The sequence below is a fragment of the Salmo trutta genome, chromosome 21 (assembly GCF_901001165.1).
Source record: "Salmo trutta chromosome 21, fSalTru1.1, whole genome shotgun sequence".
NCBI lineage: Eukaryota > Metazoa > Chordata > Actinopteri > Salmoniformes > Salmonidae > Salmo > Salmo trutta.
Genome location: NC_042977.1, coordinates 49,626,435 through 49,645,363, shown reverse-complemented (window position 1 = coordinate 49,645,363; position 18,929 = coordinate 49,626,435). Strand labels below are relative to the sequence as shown.

Here is an 18,929-nt window from a genome sequence, read left to right as displayed (position 1 = left end):
GGACTTGGTCTTTTACCAAATAGGGCTATCTTCTGTATACCACCCCAACCTTGTCACAACACAACCGATTGGCTCAAACGCATTAAGAAGGAAAGAAATTCCACTAATTAACAAGTCACACCTGTTAATTGAAATGCATTCCAGGTGACTACCTCATGAAGCTGGTTGAGAGAATGCCAAGAGTGTACAAAGCTGTCATCAAGGCAAAGGGTGGCTACTTTGAAGAATCTCAAATCTAAAACATATTTTGATTTGTTTAACACTTTCTTTTTAACACTACATGATTCCATATGTGCTATTTCATAGTTTTGATGTCTTCACTGAAAATAGTGAAAATAAAGAAAAACCCTTGAATGAGCAGGTGTGTCCAAACGTTTGACTGGTATTGTAGGAAAATGTGTTTTTACTTTTAATACTCCACATTTTTGGATTCCTGGTCCCATTGGGGCAGTTTAAAACCCTGATGATATGTGAGTTCACCTAGTTGTGCAATAGTTTTGATTGATTGACTTGAATAATTTGTTTATGTGATGTTCTATGTAATGTCCTTGTTATTGTATCTTGTTATTCTGTCTTGTATCTTGTCATATTATCTTTTATTTGATGTCATTAGGGCACCAAACTTAATGAACACATATTTTAGATGCTTTTCAATGACAGCCACAGCTCAATAGGATGGCGGGGTAGCCTAGTGGTTAGAGTGTTGGACTAGTAACAAAGGTTGCGAGTTCAAATCCCTGAGCTGACAAGATACAAATCTGTCGTTGTGCCCCTGAACAAGGCAGTTAACCCACTGTTCCCTGGTAGCCCGTCATTGAAAATAAGAATTTTCTTGCCTAGTTAAATAATCAGCTTGGCCTATTGCTACACGTCGCCCAAATTGTGGGCTTTCCAATATAGGCATAAGCCGTTGTGATATGAAGCAAACACAGCTATGTTCTTAAAAAGAAGCTAATCTCTGGTTAAATATTTATTTAATCATATAATTTTGGCAAAACATAAATTTAGTTTAATGGAAGCCAGCACCTGAACAGTGTACCCGCAAACGTTCCTTTCCAATTCGTTAAGAGTGGGATATCATATAATTCATTTTACCGACACAAAAATAACCCAGCTTGTCTATCGTATTTGGTTTTATCGACATTTATAAAGTTTACCCGCAAATGTTCTGTTTACCATCAGGTCTGTCATGATATTTATTATCCCACGTACTTTACTCGCATAAAAAGGTTGGCTAGAAACCTGGTTATTTTCAATATTTTATTTGGACAGGCAACAAGGCCCCCTAAGGCCCGTCCATAATACCAGCCCTTCTTCACTGCGGGGTCGGGATGTCCCAAGGATCCACAATAACAAGGACCGTGAGATGACTCACAGGATCATTAGCTTCTTTCGACTTTAAGCCCGTTGCACCACAGCTGAATTAAGCAATTGTATTATTTTCTTCATAAATAAAATCCTGCTGTCTTGCGGTCAATTCCAGTCATGAGATTGCACATGATTTCTGAGTCAGAAGTGTGTATAAATTGTAATTACTCCGCTACTATGGCCTATTTATTGCCTTACCTCCTCACGCCATTTGCACATTATGTATATAGACTTTCTTATTTTTCTACTGTATTATTGACTGTACGTTTGTTTTACTCCGTGTGTAACTCTGTGTTGTTGTATGTGTCGAACTGCTTTGCTTTATCTTGGCCAAGTCGCAGTTGTAAAAATAACTTTTTCTCAACTAGCCTACCTGGTTAAATAAAGGTGAAATAAAAAAATACAAAATAAAATTCTTATTAAATTCACTTCATTATCTTTTATTCTATTTATTGTATTTCATTATAGACACAATATACTATAGGCCTGATTTTATTATAGGCCTGATTGACTTTTAGGTAAACGAAATTATGACTGCATGACAGCGTAAAACATCACTGAGAAGAGACGCACTCAACATGATTTGGACTTATATTTTGAAATCCCAGAAGGTCGACCTCGGAAGTGAATATTACCCCTCACGCATGCGCGTACCGTCACTCTGAAGTGGGGACATGTGTTTTCATGCACGAAATCATATTTTCTAGCTCGTTTAAAAATACTATTAGCTCATGTTGTACACGTAAGTTTTAACAGTTACCCTATACTGGTTTTATTGTCTCCGGTGACAAGAGTCGGAATAATCTCAACAGAAACACGTGAGAAAGGTTGTTTGTTAGCCTGCTAGCTACTGGAGCCTTCTCGTCAGGACAGCATGGGGCCCGTAATAAAACTCATTGCTGGTAGTTACGAGCAGATCGCCTTTGGTTACCGGTTGTCTACGGGTGAACAGGTATGTTGTTTTAGTTACTCAGATTGATTTTTTTTTTGTTTTGATACCTGATTCTCCTGTGTATATATGACAAACTATACTGTTTACGTTTGCGTTACCGATTAACGTTTGTTAGCAGAGTCGGGGGAGTAATGTAACGGATGACAACGAAACGAACTAATCCGTTACATTACCAGCAAAACATAGTTGTAATACGATTACAAATACTTTTCAACAAGTAAACGAATACTTCTAGGATTTATTTTAAATGAAGAATGTTCGCGAAAACAATTATTTAGACTTTTTAAAAATGTTTTCTCAAGGACATTCAAATAAGTATTGAAAAAAGGGGGTAAACGTTTTATTAAGTTTGTTCCACCTGAGCGAGTCTGACCATAAGTCACTATGATGACTGCAAATGTGATCTCAGGAGGAAAAGAGCAGGAGGCTACAGTCCATGTCTTCCAATGGTGCGACTGCCAATAGCTCAGTTGGTAGAGCATGGTGTTTGCAACGCCAGGGTTGTGGGTTCGATTCCCACGGGTGGCCAGTACAAAAAACAAATAATACAAAAATGCATGAAATAAAATGTATGCATTCACTACTGTAAGTCGCTCTGGATAAGAGCGTCTCCTAAATGACTAAAATGTAAAATGTAAAATGTCTGGTTAACAAGGATTATCCAGCTTGAGTACAGTTTGGTTGGTAATGTCGACCCGCAGTGGTTTAGCCTACAGGTCAATACGGATATAATTTATTATTGATATCTACTGAGAGAATTCATGTGACTCAAACTGCTGCTTACTCTTCATTATTTACACTTTACGGATTGTGTTTTTAACTAATGTACATGTGTATTTTTTAACCCAATAATGGTTGCATTTTAATCAGTTTAAGCAGTCAGTCATTGTTTTTGCGACCAGTGGAGTGAAAGTTGGAGGGAGGTCCTCCCTTCTAACCTCCTCGGCGGAGTTCTGCTCCATACGGTCACAAAACAGTCGAATTAAATAAGACAGGGGCTTTTATTTATTATTTCATTTATTTTATAGTCTAATTCGTGCGGATGGTGTTGGTGTGGCTGTAACCTACCCCACCCTGCTAGCTAGCTAGGATGGTGTTGCTGTAACCTACCCCACCCTGCTAGCTAGCTAGGATGGTGTTGGTGTGGCTGTAACCTACCTCACCCTGCTAGCTAGCTAGGATGGTGTTGGTGTGGCTGTAACCTACCCCACCCTGCTAGCTAGCTAGGATGGTGTTGGTGTGGCTGTAACCTACCCCACCCTGCTAGCTAGCTAGGATGGTGTTGGTGTGGCTGTAACCTACCCCACCCTGCTAGCTAGCTAGGATGGTGTTGGTGTGGCTGTAACCTACCTCACCCTGCTAGCTAGCTAGGATGGTGTTGGTGTGGCTGTAACCTACCTCATCCTGCTAGCTAGCTAGGATGGTGTTGGTGTGGCTGTAACCTACCTCACCCTGCTAGCTAGCTAGGATGGTGTTGGTGTGGCTGTAACCTACCTCACCCTGCTAGCTAGCTAGGATGGTGTGGCTGTAACCTACCTCACCCTGCTAGCTAGCTAGGATGGTGTGGCTGTAACCTACCTCACCCTGCTAGCTAGCTAGGATGGTGTTGGCTGTAACCTACCTCACCCTGCTAGCTAGCTAGGATGGTGTTGGTGTGGCTGTAACCTACCCCACCCTGCTAGCTAGCTAGGATGGTGTTGGTGTGGCTGTAACCTACCTCACCCTGCTAGCTAGCTAGGATGGTGTTGGCTGTAACCTACCTCACCCTGCTAGCAAGCTAGGATGGTGTTGGTGTGGCTGTAACCTACCTCACCCTGCTAGCTAGCTAGGATGGTGTGGCTGTAACCTACCTCACCCTGCTAGCTAGCTAGGATGGTGTGGCTGTAACCTACCTCACCCTGCTAGCTAGCTAGGATGGTGTTGGCTGTAACCTACCTCACCCTGCTAGCTAGCTAGGAAGGTGTTGGTGTGGCTGTAACCTACCCCACCCTGCTAGCTAGCTAGGATGGTGTTGGTGTGGCTGTAACCTACCCCACCCTGCTAGCTAGCTAGGATGGTGTTGGTGTGGCTGTAACCTACCCCACCCTGCTAGCTAGCTAGGATGGTGTTGCTGTAACCTACCCCACCCTGCTAGCTAGCTAGGATGGTGTTGGTGTGGCTGTAACCTACCTCACCCTGCTAGCTAGCTAGGATGGTGTTGGTGTGGCTGTAACCTACCTCACCCTGCTAGCTAGCTAGGATGGTGTTGGTGTGGCTGTAACCTACCCCACCCTGCTAGCTAGCTAGGATGGTGTTGGCTGTAACCTACCTCACCCTGCTAGCTAGCTAGGATGGTGTTGGTGTGGCTGTAATCTACCCCACCCTGCTAGCTAGCTAGGATGGTGTTGGTGTGGCTGTAATCTACCTCACCCTGCTAGCTAGCTAGGATGGTGTTGGCTGTAACCTACCTCACCCTGCTAGCAAGCTAGGATGGTGTTGGTGTGGCTGTAACCTACCTCACCCTGCTAGCTAGCTAGGATGGTGTGGCTGTAACCTACCTCACCCTGCTAGCTAGCTAGGATGGTGTGGCTGTAACCTACCTCACCCTGCTAGCTAGCTAGGATGGTGTTGGCTGTAACCTACCTCACCCTGCTAGCTAGCTAGGAAGGTGTTGGTGTGGCTGTAACCTACCCCACCCTGCTAGCTAGCTAGGATGGTGTTGGTGTGGCTGTAACCTACCCCACCCTGCTAGCTAGCTAGGATGGTGTTGGTGTGGCTGTAACCTACCCCACCCTGCTAGCTAGCTAGGATGGTGTTGGTGTAACCTACCCCACCCTGCTAGCTAGCTAGGATGGTGTTGCTGTAACCTACCCCACCCTGCTAGCTAGCTAGGATGGTGTTGGTGTGGCTGTAACCTACCTCACCCTGCTAGCTAGCTAGGATGGTGTTGGTGTGGCTGTAACCTACCTCACCCTGCTAGCTAGCTAGGATGGTGTTGGTGTGGCTGTAACCTACCCCACCCTGCTAGCTAGCTAGGATGGTGTTGGTGTGGCTGTAACCTACCTCACCCTGCTAGCTAGCTAGGATGGTGTTGGTGTGGCTGTAACCTACCTCATCCTGCTAGCTAGCTAGGATGGTGTTGGTGTGGCTGTAACCTACCTCACCCTGCTAGCTAGCTAGGATGGTGTGGCTGTAACCTACCTCACCCTGCTAGCTAGCTAGGATGGTGTTGGCTGTAACCTACCTCACCCTGCTAGCTAGCTAGGATGGTGTTGGTGTGGCTGTAACCTACCCCACCCTGCTAGCTAGCTAGGATGGTGTTGGTGTGGCTGTAACCTACCTCACCCTGCTAGCTAGCTAGGATGGTGTTGGCTGTAACCTACCTCACCCTGCTAGCAAGCTAGGATGGTGTTGGTGTGGCTGTAACCTACCTCACCCTGCTAGCTAGCTAGGATGGTGTGGCTGTAACCTACCTCACCCTGCTAGCTAGCTAGGATGGTGTGGCTGTAACCTACCTCACCCTGCTAGCTAGCTAGGATGGTGTTGGCTGTAACCTACCTCACCCTGCTAGCTAGCTAGGAAGGTGTTGGTGTGGCTGTAACCTACCCCACCCTGCTAGCTAGCTAGGATGGTGTTGGTGTGGCTGTAACCTACCCCACCCTGCTAGCTAGCTAGGATGGTGTTGGTGTGGCTGTAACCTACCCCACCCTGCTAGCTAGCTAGGATGGTGTTGGTGTGGCTGTAACCTACCCCACCCTGCTAGCTAGCTAGGATGGTGTTGGTGTTGGCTGTAACCTACCCCACCCTGCTAGCTAGCTAGGATGGTGTTGGTGTTGGCTGTAACCTACCCCACCCTGCTAGCTAGCTAGGATGGTGTTGGCTGTAACCTACCTCACCCTGTTAGCTAGCTAGGATGGTGTTGGTGTGGCTGTAACCTACCTCACCCTGCTAGCTAGCTAGGATGGTGTGGCTGTAACCTACCTCACCCTGCTAGCTAGCTAGGATGGTGTTGGTGTGGCTTAACCTACCTCACCCTGCTAGCTAGCTAGGATGGTGTTGGCTGTAACCTACCTCACCCTGCTAGCTAGCTAGGATGGTGTTGGTGTGGCTGTAACCTACCCCACCCTGCTAGCTAGCTAGGATGGTGTTGGTGTGGCTGTAACCTACCCCACCCTGCTAGCTAGCTAGGATGGTGTTGGCTGTAACCTACCTCACCCTGCTAGCTAGCTAGGATGGTGTTGGCTGTAACCTACCTCACCCTGCTAGCTAGCTAGGATGGTGTTGGTGTGGCTGTAACCTACCTCACCCTGCTAGCTAGCTAGGATGGTGTTGGTGTGGCTGTAACCTACCTCACCCTGCTAGCTAGCTAGGATGGTGTTGGTGTGGCTGTAACCTACCTCACCCTGCTAGCTAGCTAGGATGGTGTTGGCTGTAACCTACCTCACCCTGCTAGCTAGCTAGGATGGTGTTGGCTGTAACCTACCTCACCCTGCTAGCTAGCTAGGATGGTGTTGGTGTGGCTGTAACCTACCCCACCCTGCTAGCTAGCTAGGATGGTGTTGGTGTGGCTGTAACCTACCCCACCCTGCTAGCTAGCTAGGATGGTGTTGGTGTGGCTGTAACCTACCCCACCCTGCTAGCTAGCTAGGATGGTGTTGGTGTTGGCTGTAACCTACCCCACCCTGCTAGCTAGCTAGGATGGTGTTGGTGTTGGCTGTAACCTACCCCACCCTGCTAGCTAGCTAGGATGGTGTTGGTGTTGGCTGTAACCTACCCCACCCTGCTAGCTAGCTAGGATGGTGTTGGTGTTGGCTGTAACCTACCCCACCCTGCTAGCTAGCTAGGATGGTGTTGGCTGTAACCTACCCCACCCTGCTAGCTAGCTAGTGGGGTGAGGTTGGTGGGACTCCTCCAGTAACATTGGGGGAGTGTTGATCTTCAAACAGTTCTTCAGCTTAACCCAAACTCACTGTGAACTGATGGTAATGTTCTTCATCACTCTATTGCCCCTTTGATAAAGACGTTAGCTACCATCGCTAAACTGCTAATATAATTACCTTTATTGCCTCTATTGATCAAACCTCATTGACAGATGTTTGGAAGCAGGTCTCACGCTGTGTTGTCTATCTGCAGGAGTGGACAGCCACGGCAGACTTCACCCACCATGCCCACACTGCCTCAGTGTCCGCGGTGGCCACCAGCGAGAGGTATATCGCTACGGGAAGCAGAGACGAGACCATCCAGATCTACGACATGAAGAAGAGGATAGAACATGGAGCTCTGCTGCATCACGACGGTAAGAGATATGACATGGAGAAGAGGGATAGAACATGGAGCTCTGCTGCATCACAACGGTAAGAGATATGACATGGAGAAGAGGGATAGAACATGGAGCTCTGCTGCATCACGACGGTAAGAGATATGACATGAAGAAGAATGATAGAACATGGAGCTCTGCTGCATCACGACGGTAAGAGATATTACATGAAGAAGAGGGATAGAACATGGAGCTCTGCTGCATCACAACAGTAAGAGATATGACATGGAGAAGAGGGATAGAACATGGAGCTCTGCTGCATCACGACGGTAAGAGATATTACATGAAGAAGAGGGATAGAACATGGAGCTCTGCTGCATCACGACGGTAAGAGATATGACATGGAGCTCTGCTGCATCACGATGGTAAGAGATATGACATGGAGCTCTGCTGCATCACGACGGTAAGAGATATGACATGGAGCTCTGCTGCATCACGACGGTAAGAGATATGACATGGAGCTCTGCTGCATCACGACGGTAAGAGATATGACATGGAGAAGAGGGATAGAACGTGGAGCTCTGCTGCATCACAACAGTAAGAGATATGACATGAAGAAGAGGGATAGAACGTGGAGCTCTGCTGCGTCGGGTGTATTCATTAGTCGAACACTGTATCAAAACGTTTAGCAATGGAAACCATTTACTCCAATAGGGGAAAAACATTTTTGTAAGTGAAAGAGCATAGAGAAATGTTGCTGCATCGTGACGGTAAGTTCTGGAAAACCACTTTTTGGAATTCATTCTACTGATGTTTAGGTTTTGAGAGCTGCAGAATCTCACCTGCTACAGCAACAATCGGGTCCCAATCTGACAATCTTGAAGATACCTCACTAATTTCATCCACCATTCATTTATGACTGCAATGGCTACGTTTTGACTGTCTATTCCTTCGACATGATTAAGTCACTGACATGGTCAACAACATTATTGCGTGGCCTGTGGTCTTTAGGCATGGTAAGCTACTAATATCGGTTGAAATATTGTCACCCTAAGTTGTTGTGGCTGCTGTAAGAAGATTTTAGTACCCCTGACCGCCACGTTTCGTTGTTTTGATCGTTGTTCAGGTACCATTTCCTGTCTGGAGTTCTATGGCACCTCCCACCTGCTGAGTGGAGGACAGGACGGGCTGCTGTGTGTTTGGAGCACCAGGAACTGGGAGTGTCTTAAGTCCATCAGAGCACACAAGTAAGTTGTCACTCTGTCAATAATGATTAGGGTTGCAAAATTCTGGTAACTCCCAAAAGTGCTTAGGTTTTCCAGAAATCCTGGTTGGAAGATTGCGGATGTCTGCTTGGAATCTTCCAACTGGGATTTCTGGAAAACCTCTGAGTTTTGGGAAAGTTACAGGAATTTTGCAGCCCCACTGACACATGATTCACAATATATTGTCAAACTAAGCACGTTTCCTTTTTTTCCTTTTTTTCATGTGTGTAAAGTCATGACATATAAAATAAATAATAATCACAAGTCAAATGATATTTTATTTGTCACATGGGCCGTAATACAACAGGTCTGTGTAGACAAGCCCTTAACCAACAGTGCACTTGGTTATTAACTAAATAAACAAAAGTAACACAATAAAATAACGAGGCTATGTGCAGGTGTACAGGTTAGTCGAGGTCATTTGTACATGTAGGTAGGGCTAGAGTGACTATGCATAGATAATAAATGGCAGAAGTGTAAAAACAAAGGGGGTTAATTGTCAATGCAAAAAGTCCGCTGGCCATTTGATTAATTATTTAGCAGTCTTATAGCTTGTGGGGGTAGAAGCTGTTAAGGAGCCTTTTGGACCTAGACTTGAAGCTCCGGTACCGTTTGCCTTAGCGGTAGCAGAGGGAACAGTCTATAACTTGACTTGGGTGACTGGAGTCTGACACCGCCTGGTATAGAGGTCCTGGATGTTAGGCAGCTTAGCCCCAGCGATGTACTGGGCCGTACACACTACCCTCTGTAACGCCTTATGGTCAGATGCCGAGCAGTTGCCATACCAGGAGGTGATGCAACCGGTCAGGATGCTCTCGATGGTGCAGCTCTAGAACTTTTTGAACATCTGGGGACCCATGCCAAATCTTTTCAGCCTCCTGAGGGGGGAAAAGGTGTTGTCATGGCCTCTTCACGACTTTCTTGGTGTGTTATGACCGTGATAGTTTGTTGGTGATGTGGACATCAAGGAACGCGAAACTGTCAGGATGTACAGTTGCAGGGGGTGTTTAGTCCCAGTGTCCTTAGCTGTGGATCTGTTTGGGCGGTATGTGAATTGGAGTGGGTCTAGGTTTTCCGGGATGATGGTGTTGATGTGAACCATAACCAGCCTTTCAAAGCACTTCATGGCTACTGAGTGCTACGGGTCGGTAGTCATTTAGGCAGGTCACCTTAGTGTTCTTGGGCAAAGGGACTGTGGTGGTCTGCTTGAAACATGTAGGTATTACAGACTCAGTCAGGGAGAGGTTGAAAATGTCAGTGAAGACACTTGCCAGTTGGTCCGCGCATGCTCTGAGTAACGTTCTGGTAATCCGTCCTGTACCGTGGCCTTGTGAAAGTTGATCTGTTTAAAAGCTACGGCGAGCGTGATCACACAGTCGTCCGGAACAGCTGGTGCTCTCATATATGCTTTAGTGTTGCTTCCCTCAAAGCGAGCACAAAAGGCATTTAGCCCATCTGGTAGGCTGGAAACATGGAGTGTCAATCCAATTTGATAAATATTGACAGACAATTTTGTTTGTTCGAGTTGGTGGGATCTTTTTTTTTGTTGTGTATCAGTACAATTTAATTATGTGAAGAATTGCGGTGGAAACTATTTTTTGCGCAATTGTTGATCGAATAACCATCATGTGGAGGTAAATGTGCAGCAGTCAGCCGGTGGTATGTCGTGTGGTCCTCCCACTGCGACTTGGAAGAGCAGGCCCAGTGTGAGGCTACAGGGCGGTGAGCGACGACGATGGGCTTGATGCTCCTTTCCAGTAAATATAGAGGGTCTTTGTTTGTACACGAGTGACATGATGATCGGTGTTTAGCTGCCAGGTAATCTTGTCCATCTCATCATATAACCTAACCAGTGTCAAATGAACAAGCAAATTGTTGTCTAGAGACCATGCGTGAAAACCACATTGGTCAAGTTTGCCATTTATCACAACCGTTTGTGGAAAATGCAATGGAAACGTATTAAACTCATGTTTTTTTTAGTCAGTACATGAAAATTATTTCTGTGCTTTTTTTTTATGTGCACCAAGTCAGTTTGATGGAAGCACACCTCTTGTGAGGAAATGCCAATTTATACTGAACAGAAATATAAACGCAACATGCCACAATTTCAAATATTTTACTGAGTTACAGTTCATATAAGGAAAGCAGTCAATTGAAAGAAATTAATCTATGGATTTCACATGACTGGGAATACAGATACGCATCTGTTGGTCACAGATACCTTAAAAAGAAAGGTAGGGGCGTGGATCAGAAAACCAGTCCGTATCTGGTGTGACCATTTGCCTCATGCAGCGCGACACATCTCCTTCACATAGAGTTGATCAGGCTGTTGATTGTGGCCTGTGGAATGTTGTCCCACTCCTCTTCAATGACTGTGTCAAGTCGCTGGATATTGGCAGGACCTGGAACACGCTGTTGTGCACGTTGATCCAGAGCATCCCAAACATGCTAAATGGGTGACATGTCTGGTGAGTAGGCAGGCCATGGAAGAACTGGGACATTTTTAGCTTCCAGGAATTGTGTACCGATCCTTGTGATGTGGGGCTGTACCTTATCATGCTGAAACATGAGGTGATGGCGGCGGATGAATGGCACGACAATGGGCCTCAGGATCTCATCACGGTATCTCTGAGCATTCAAATTGCCGTCGATTTAAAATGCAATTGTGTTTGTCCGTAGCTTATGCTTGCCCATACCATAACCCCATCACCACCATGGGGCAGTCTGTTCACAACGTTGACATCAGCAAACCGCTAATCCACACGACGCCATACACGTGGTCTGCGGTTGTGAGGCCGGCTGGACGTACTGCCAAATACTCTAAAACAACGTTGGAGGCGGCTTACAGTAGAGAAATTACTATTCAATTATCTGGCAACAGCTCTGGTGGACATTCCTGCAGTCAGCATGACAATTACATGCTCCCTCAAAACATCTGTTGCCATTGTGTTGTGTGACAAAACTGCACATTTTAGAATACCCTTTTATTGTCCCCAGCACAAGGTGCACCTGTGTAATGATCATGCTGTTTAATCAGCTTCTTAATATGCCACACCTGTCAGGTGGATGGATTATCTTGGCAAAGGATAAATGTTTACTAACAGGGATGTAAAAAAAATTGTGTATAAAATTTGAGAGAAATAAGCTTTTTTGTGCTGTATGGAACATTTCTGGGATCTTTTATTTCATCATGAAACATGGAACCAACACTTTACATGTTGCGTTTTATATTCTAGTTCAGTGTATTTATAATGCAGATACTATTGCATGAAAATTGGATGGAAACCTACTGACTAACAGGATTTACACGTTGATCCATTATGGTCTCCAACTCTAGGGTCATGGGAATGTGCAGATCTTTGTTCCACCCCAGCACTAACGTACATGTTTTATTTCTTCTCCTCAAGAGGTCAAGTTACGTCACTGTCCGTCCATCCCTCAGGGAAACTGGCCCTGACTGTCGGCACAGACAAGACACTCAGGTTGGCTTTCTGTTTTGAGGACATTTTGGTTCTTGTTGTAGGTGTTTCAAAACATTCTCTAGGAACTAAAGTTGACTGACAGTTTTTTGTTGTTGTTGCAGAACGTGGAATCTAATCGACGGAAGATCGGCTTTCATCAAAAACATAAAACAGAGTAAGATATCGCTCCATCTGACCTTTACACATGCTTCAGTATTTGACACATTTTTGTATTTGTAAAATAATCATGGCTATTTTTTTTTTATCTTTAACTCTAACTCTCTCTCCCCTAGATGCGGTGATAGTGAAGTGGTCTCCTGAGGGGGATAAGTATGTGGTAGTGGTCAGCGACAAGGTGGACGTTTATAACCTGGAAACAGCGACTCTGACATCAACCATCATCAACCCCAAGAGGATTTCATCCATCAAGTTCCTCACTGTGAGTTCTGGGCTCTAACCGAGAAGGCTGGGGTTCTGGTCTCCAACTCTAGGGTCATGGGAATGTGCAGATCTTTGTTCCACCCCTAACCGAGAAGGCTGGGGTTCTGGGCTCTAACCAAGAAGGCTGGGGTTCTGGGGCTCTTACCGAGAAGGCTGGGGTTCTGGGGCTCTAACCGAGAAGGCTGGGGCTCTAACCGAGAAGGCTGGGGTTCTGGGGCTCTTACCGAGAAGGCTGGGGTTCTGGGGCTCTTATCGAGAAGGCTGGGGTTCTGGGGCTCTTATCGAGAAGGCTGGGGTTCTGGGGCTCTTATCGAGAAGGCTGGGGTTCTGGGGCTCTTACCGAGAAGGCTGGGGTTCTGGGGCTCTTACTGAGAAGGCTGGGGTTCTGGGGCTCTTACTGAGAAGGCTGGGGTTCTGGGGCTCTTACTGAGAAGGCTGGGGTTCTGGGGCTCTTACCGAGAAGGCTGGGGTTCTGGGGCTCTTACCGAGAAGGCTGGGGTTCTGGGGCTTAAAGGATAATGTAAGATCACTAAAGTTTTACATTTAGTTCAGGATGATCAACACAATGGTGAGCAATATTAAGAGTAATGCTTAATACACATGGTATATTTGTGACAGTCAAGATGCAGGTTAATGGTGGTCACTGGACTTGATACACACTGCACTACACTACACTCTAGGTAAATGCACAGTAGAACACACATACACGCAGAACAGTAAAGAAAACGGATGGATGAATATGAGATTTGAGAAGGGAAGCAACCTTTATCCTTCTGCAAGTAGCCGTTTTAAATGTTCTTATCCCTCTGTATGGAGTGACTGGTTTGTTTGTCATCAGAATTCCATCCTGGCCGTAGCCGGGGACGACGAGACGGTCAGGCTGTGTGACCTCAACACTCAGAAGGTGCTCTGTGAGTTTGAGGCTCATGAAACCAGGTACGTAGAATTGAATAATCTATAGTTTCGCTCCTTTCCTTCCTGTAATCATTTTATGTACACTAATTGTATGATTTTAATAGAATTCTTGGATGTTTTCTTGGCATTTTTGTGAAAAGTTGTGAAGAATATTGTCTTTTACCTCCTGGCAGGGTGAAATCAGTGGACAGTTTCACCATGGAGGACTTCTGTGTTCTGGTGACAGCATCAAACGATGGCTTCATCAAAATGTGGAAACTTAACCTTGAGGTATGTACCACCTGTCTACCTGTCCTCGGCTGTCGTTCACTGTGGCCCTCAATGGCCTTTCGGTGGAATTTGTATTTTATTTAGGCAGGGGTGTCCCATTGAGACCAAGGGGTCTTCCACGAGAGCCCTGTAGGACTAGACCAAGCATTTATACACCGTCTCTGGTAGGACTAGACCAAGCATTTATACACCGTCTCTGGTAGGACGAGACCAAGCATTTATACACCGTCTCTGGTAGGACGAGACCAAGCATTTATACACCGTCTCTGGTAGGACTAGACCAAGCATTTATACACCGTCTCTGGTAGGACTAGACCAAGCATTTACACACCGTCTCTGGTAGGACTAGACCAAGCATTTATACACTGTCTCTGGTAGGACGAGACCAAGCATTTATACACCGTCTCTGGTAGGACTAGACCAAGCATTTATACACCGTCTCTGGTAGGACGAGACCAAGCATTTATACACCGTCTCTGGTAGGACGAGACCAAGCATTTATACACCGTCTCTGGTAGGACTAGACCAAGTATTTATACACTGTCTCTGGTAGGACGAGACCAAGCATTTACACACCGTCTCTGGTAGGACTAGACCAAGCATTTATACACTGTCTCTGGTAGGACGAGACCAAGCATTTATACACCGTCTCTGGTAGGACTAGACCAAGTATTTACACACCGTCTCTGGTAGGACGAGACCAAGCATTTATACACTGTCTCTGGTAGGACGAGACCAAGCATTTATACACCGTCTCTGGTAGGACTAGACCAAGCATTTATACACCGTCTCTGGTAGGACGAGACCAAGCATTTATACACCGTCTCTGGTAGGACGAGACCAAGCATTTATACACCGTCTCTGGTAGGACTAGACCAAGTATTTATACACCGTCTCTGGTAGGACTAGACCAAGCATTTACACACCGTCTCTGGTAGGACTAGACCAAGCATTTACACACCGTCTCTGGTAGGACTAGACCAAGCATTTACACACCGTCTCTGGTAGGACTAGACCAAGCATTTACACACCGTCTCTGGTAGGACGAGACCAAGCATTTATACACCGTCTCTGGTAGGACGAGACCAAGCATTTATACACCGTCTCTGGTAGGACTAGACCAAGCATTTATACACCGTCTCTGGTAGGACTAGACCAAGCATTTATACACCGTCTCTGGTAGGACGAGACCAAGCATTTATACACCATCTCTGGTAGGACTAGACCAAGCATTTACACACCGTCTCTGGTAGGACTAGACCAAGCATTTACACACCGTCTCTGGTAGGACGAGACCAAGCATTTATACACCGTCTCTGGTAGGACGAGACCAAGCATTTATACACCATCTCTGGTAGGACTAGACCAAGCATTTATACACCGTCTCTGGTAGGACGAGACCAAGCATTTATACACTGTCTCTGGTAGGACTAGACCAAGCATTTATACACCGTCTCTGGTAGGACGAGACCAAGCATTTATACACCATCTCTGGTAGGACGAGACCAAGCATTTACACACCGTCTCTGGTAGGACTAGAAAGGGGGTTTCCAGGGTTGAAGAACATTAACGTTGCTCTAATGACGACGTCATTGTATTATTCGTCAGTGACGTCATCTATAGTCATTGTTGTCTGTCGCCGCCGCTAGTCTTAAGTAACCGTGACGATTCCAAGAGTTGACCACGACGGCACTAATTACTGTGTGTTCTCTTTGTATGTGATCCGGTGGTTGTCTGTTGTGTTCCAGTCCTTGGAGCCTCCGGTCCTCCTGGGGAAGGTGAATACAACAGCTAGGTTAACCTGTCTGGCCGTGTGGAAGCCCACCACTCTACAGGAGCCTCTCCCGGAGGTCAAAACGGAACCTACCACCTCTCACGGTACTGGACTGTCTAATTCAAGTTGGTTGTTGATCATTGCTTCACAGCTATTTTCAAGTCTTGCCGTAGATTTATAAGCCAATTTATGTCAAAACTGTCACTCAGGAACATTCAGTGTCGTCTTGGTAAGCAACTCCAATGTGCAACGTGTACAAAACCGTAAGAACACCTCTTTCCATGACGCGGGCTGCGACTCAAACTGATAAAAGACTCGTCCACAGTTGGCCCAGCGTCGTCTGGGTTTGGCCGGTGTAGGCCGTCATTGTAAATAAGAATTTGTTCTTAACTGATTTGCCTAGTTAAATCAAATAACAACGTATGTGACTAAAGCAGATTTCTACTCCTGAATTTATTTAGGCTCCTTGCCATAACAAAGGGGTTGAATAATTATTGACTCAAGAGATTTCAGATTTTCATTTTTTATTAATTTGTAAAAATGTCTTTAACATAATTCCACTTTGACGTGTGGTATTCTGTGAAAGCCAGTAGCACAAAATCTTAATTTTATTAATTTTAATCCATTCGTGTGAATACTTTCTGAAGGCACTGTACACCATATACATAATTTACACAGAGAGAGACGGGTCCAGCTCGGGGGGCGGGGTCCAGCTCGGGGGGCGGGGTCCAGCTCGGGGGGCGGGGTCCAGCTCGGGGGGCGGGGTCCAGTTCATGATCTCCATCAGCAGCACATTTTAATTTAGAATGAAAATAAATGTGTTAATCACACCGACTCATTTCAAACTAAAAAGTATCAGAGCCCATGTGTCTAAGATACGCATTGGATGCACACCCCATAGAACCCAGTCTACTGGGTGGAGGAGCCCTGCTAGCCTTAATATGGCTTGGTCCTACTGGGTGGAGGAGCCCTGCTAGCCTTAATATGGCTCGGTCCTACTGGGTGGAGGAGCCCTGCTAGCCTTAATATGGCTCGGTCCTACTGGGTGGAGGAGCCCTGCTAGCCTTAATATGGCTTGGGTGGAGGAGCCCTGCTAGCCTTAATATGGCTCGGTCCTACTGGGTGGAGGAGCCCTGCTAGTCTTAATATGGCTTGGTCCTACTGGGTGGAGGAGCCCTGCTAGCCTTAATATGGCTCGGTCCTACTGGGTGGAGGAGCCCTGCTAGCCTTAATATGGCTCGGTCCTACTGGGTGGAGGAGCCCTGCTAGTCTTAATATGGCTTGGTCCTACTGGGTGGAGGAGCCCTGCTAGCCTTAATATGGCTCGGTCCTACTGGGTGGAGGAGCCCTGCTAGTCTTAATATGGCTTGGTCCTACTGGGTGGAGGAGCCCTGCTAGCCTTAATATGGCTCGGTCCTACTGGGTGGAGGAGCCCTGCTAGTCTTAATATGGCTCGGTCCTACTGGGTGGAGGAGCCCTGCTAGCCTTAATATGGCTCGGTCCTACTGGGTGGAGGAGCCCTGCTAGCCTTAATATGGCTCGGTCCTACTGGGTGGAGGAGCCCTGCTAGCCTTAATATGGCTTGGTCCTACTGGGTGGAGGAGCCCTGCTAGCCTTAACATTAAGGTCTCTTTTTTTTATAGAAAGTGATGTACAAAAAAATATTTTAGTGCTTTTAAATGCATTTTTCTTTTTGACAATATAGCATGACAATATCATGTGGTTGTTTTCCTTCATCCCCAACAGACGCCAAGGATGTACTGGAGCTTGAGAGGAAGAGGAAGAGGGTCAGGATCTCGACTGTAGAAGTGGTCCAAGAGGAAGGTGCTTCACCCAAGAAGAAAAAAGATGGTGGGAAAAAAAAGCTGAAAACTTAATAAATAAATATTTTTTTAAATTGTATTTTCAACCTGGTGTCAGGTCATTTTGTATTATTCTATACGTAAATCCGAGATGCACAATTTAGTATATGTTTCGTATGGTATGTATTAATTTGTGGATGTCCATCACCCATTTTTTTATATGTTACGAGTCGTATTATATGTTATGAATTTGCTAAATAAACGATATGTTACATTCTAGCTAGGTGGCTAATGTTAGCTAGCCTAGCGGTTAGGGCAAGGTTTAGCTGAAAGGCTTAGGGTTAGCTAACATGCTAAATAGTTAGAAAGCAGTTGCTAACGTTGTCTAGGATGAGATTGACTCACAACCTTTGGGTTACTAGATGTTTGCGTTATATGCCCAGCCATTTACCCTGATCAACCACCCTACTTTTGTTTTTTGCCTTAAGTAACGATCCGTCTTATGTAACCATACCAAAACGTAACATATAATACTAACTTGAGTGTCCCGGATTTACATATACTATGTTACGTCTAGTCTGAGACCAGGCTGGTATTTTTGGTGTGGAGATTTTGTATATAATGTGGTCTTTATAGATCTACGTGACAATGACATTTGGCCACTAGGTGGTGGTGACAGACCTACTTTATAAACGGCTTGTATGACCTTGTACTGTCTGTTGTTGTCGCGTTATCTATGCATATTATCAAACTGATGATGACAATGGACTCCTATCAATCTACATTTTCCTATCAAAACATAACAATGAAAATGAGTTTTAATACAAAGTGAAAATAGCTTATTCTGTAGGCGAGTGGATGGGAGTTGGATTGTCTAAGAACACGAGGGAGAGAGTGCATTGTCTTTTGGTCCTTTATTTTTACTGAACAAAAATAAATGCAACATGCAACAATTTCTAAGATTTTACTGAGTTACAGTTCATATCAGTCAATTGAAATCAATTAATTAGGTCCTAATCTATGGATTTCACATGACTGGGAATATAGATGTACTTCTGTTGGTCACAGATATATTTTATAAGTAGGGGCATGGATCAGAAAACCAGTCCGTATCTGGTGTGTCCACCATTTTCCTCATGCAGCGCGACACATCTCCTTCACATAGAGTTGATCAGGCTGCTGATTGTGGCCTGTGGAATGTTGTCCCACTCCTCTTCAATGGCTGTGTGAAGTCGCTGGATATTGGCGGGACCTGGAACACGCTGTTGTACACGTTGATCCAGAGCATCCCAAACATGCTCAATGGGTGACATGTCTGGTGAGTATACAGGCCACGGAAGAACTGGGACATTTTCAGCTTCCAGGAATTGTGTACAGATCCTTGAGACATGGGACTGTGCATAATCATGCTGAAACATGAGGTGATGGAGGTGGATGAATGGCAC

General features: G+C 45.7%; 1 protein-coding gene across 1 annotated transcript; it reads left to right on the top strand.

Moving 5' to 3' along the window:
• Window positions 1-1,993: 1,993 nt before the first annotated feature.
• Window positions 1,994-18,444, top strand: pak1ip1 (PAK1 interacting protein 1). Its single transcript, XM_029706016.1, has 10 exons — window positions 1,994-2,320; window positions 7,433-7,595; window positions 8,683-8,803; window positions 12,229-12,303; window positions 12,405-12,457; window positions 12,576-12,721; window positions 13,562-13,659; window positions 13,812-13,908; window positions 15,657-15,786; window positions 17,429-18,444. The coding sequence occupies exons 1-10, from the start codon at window positions 2,243-2,245 to the stop codon at window positions 17,557-17,559; spliced, it is 1,092 nt and encodes a 363-aa protein (XP_029561876.1). The 5' UTR covers window positions 1,994-2,242; the 3' UTR covers window positions 17,560-18,444.
• The last annotated feature ends 485 nt before the right edge of the window (window positions 18,445-18,929 follow it).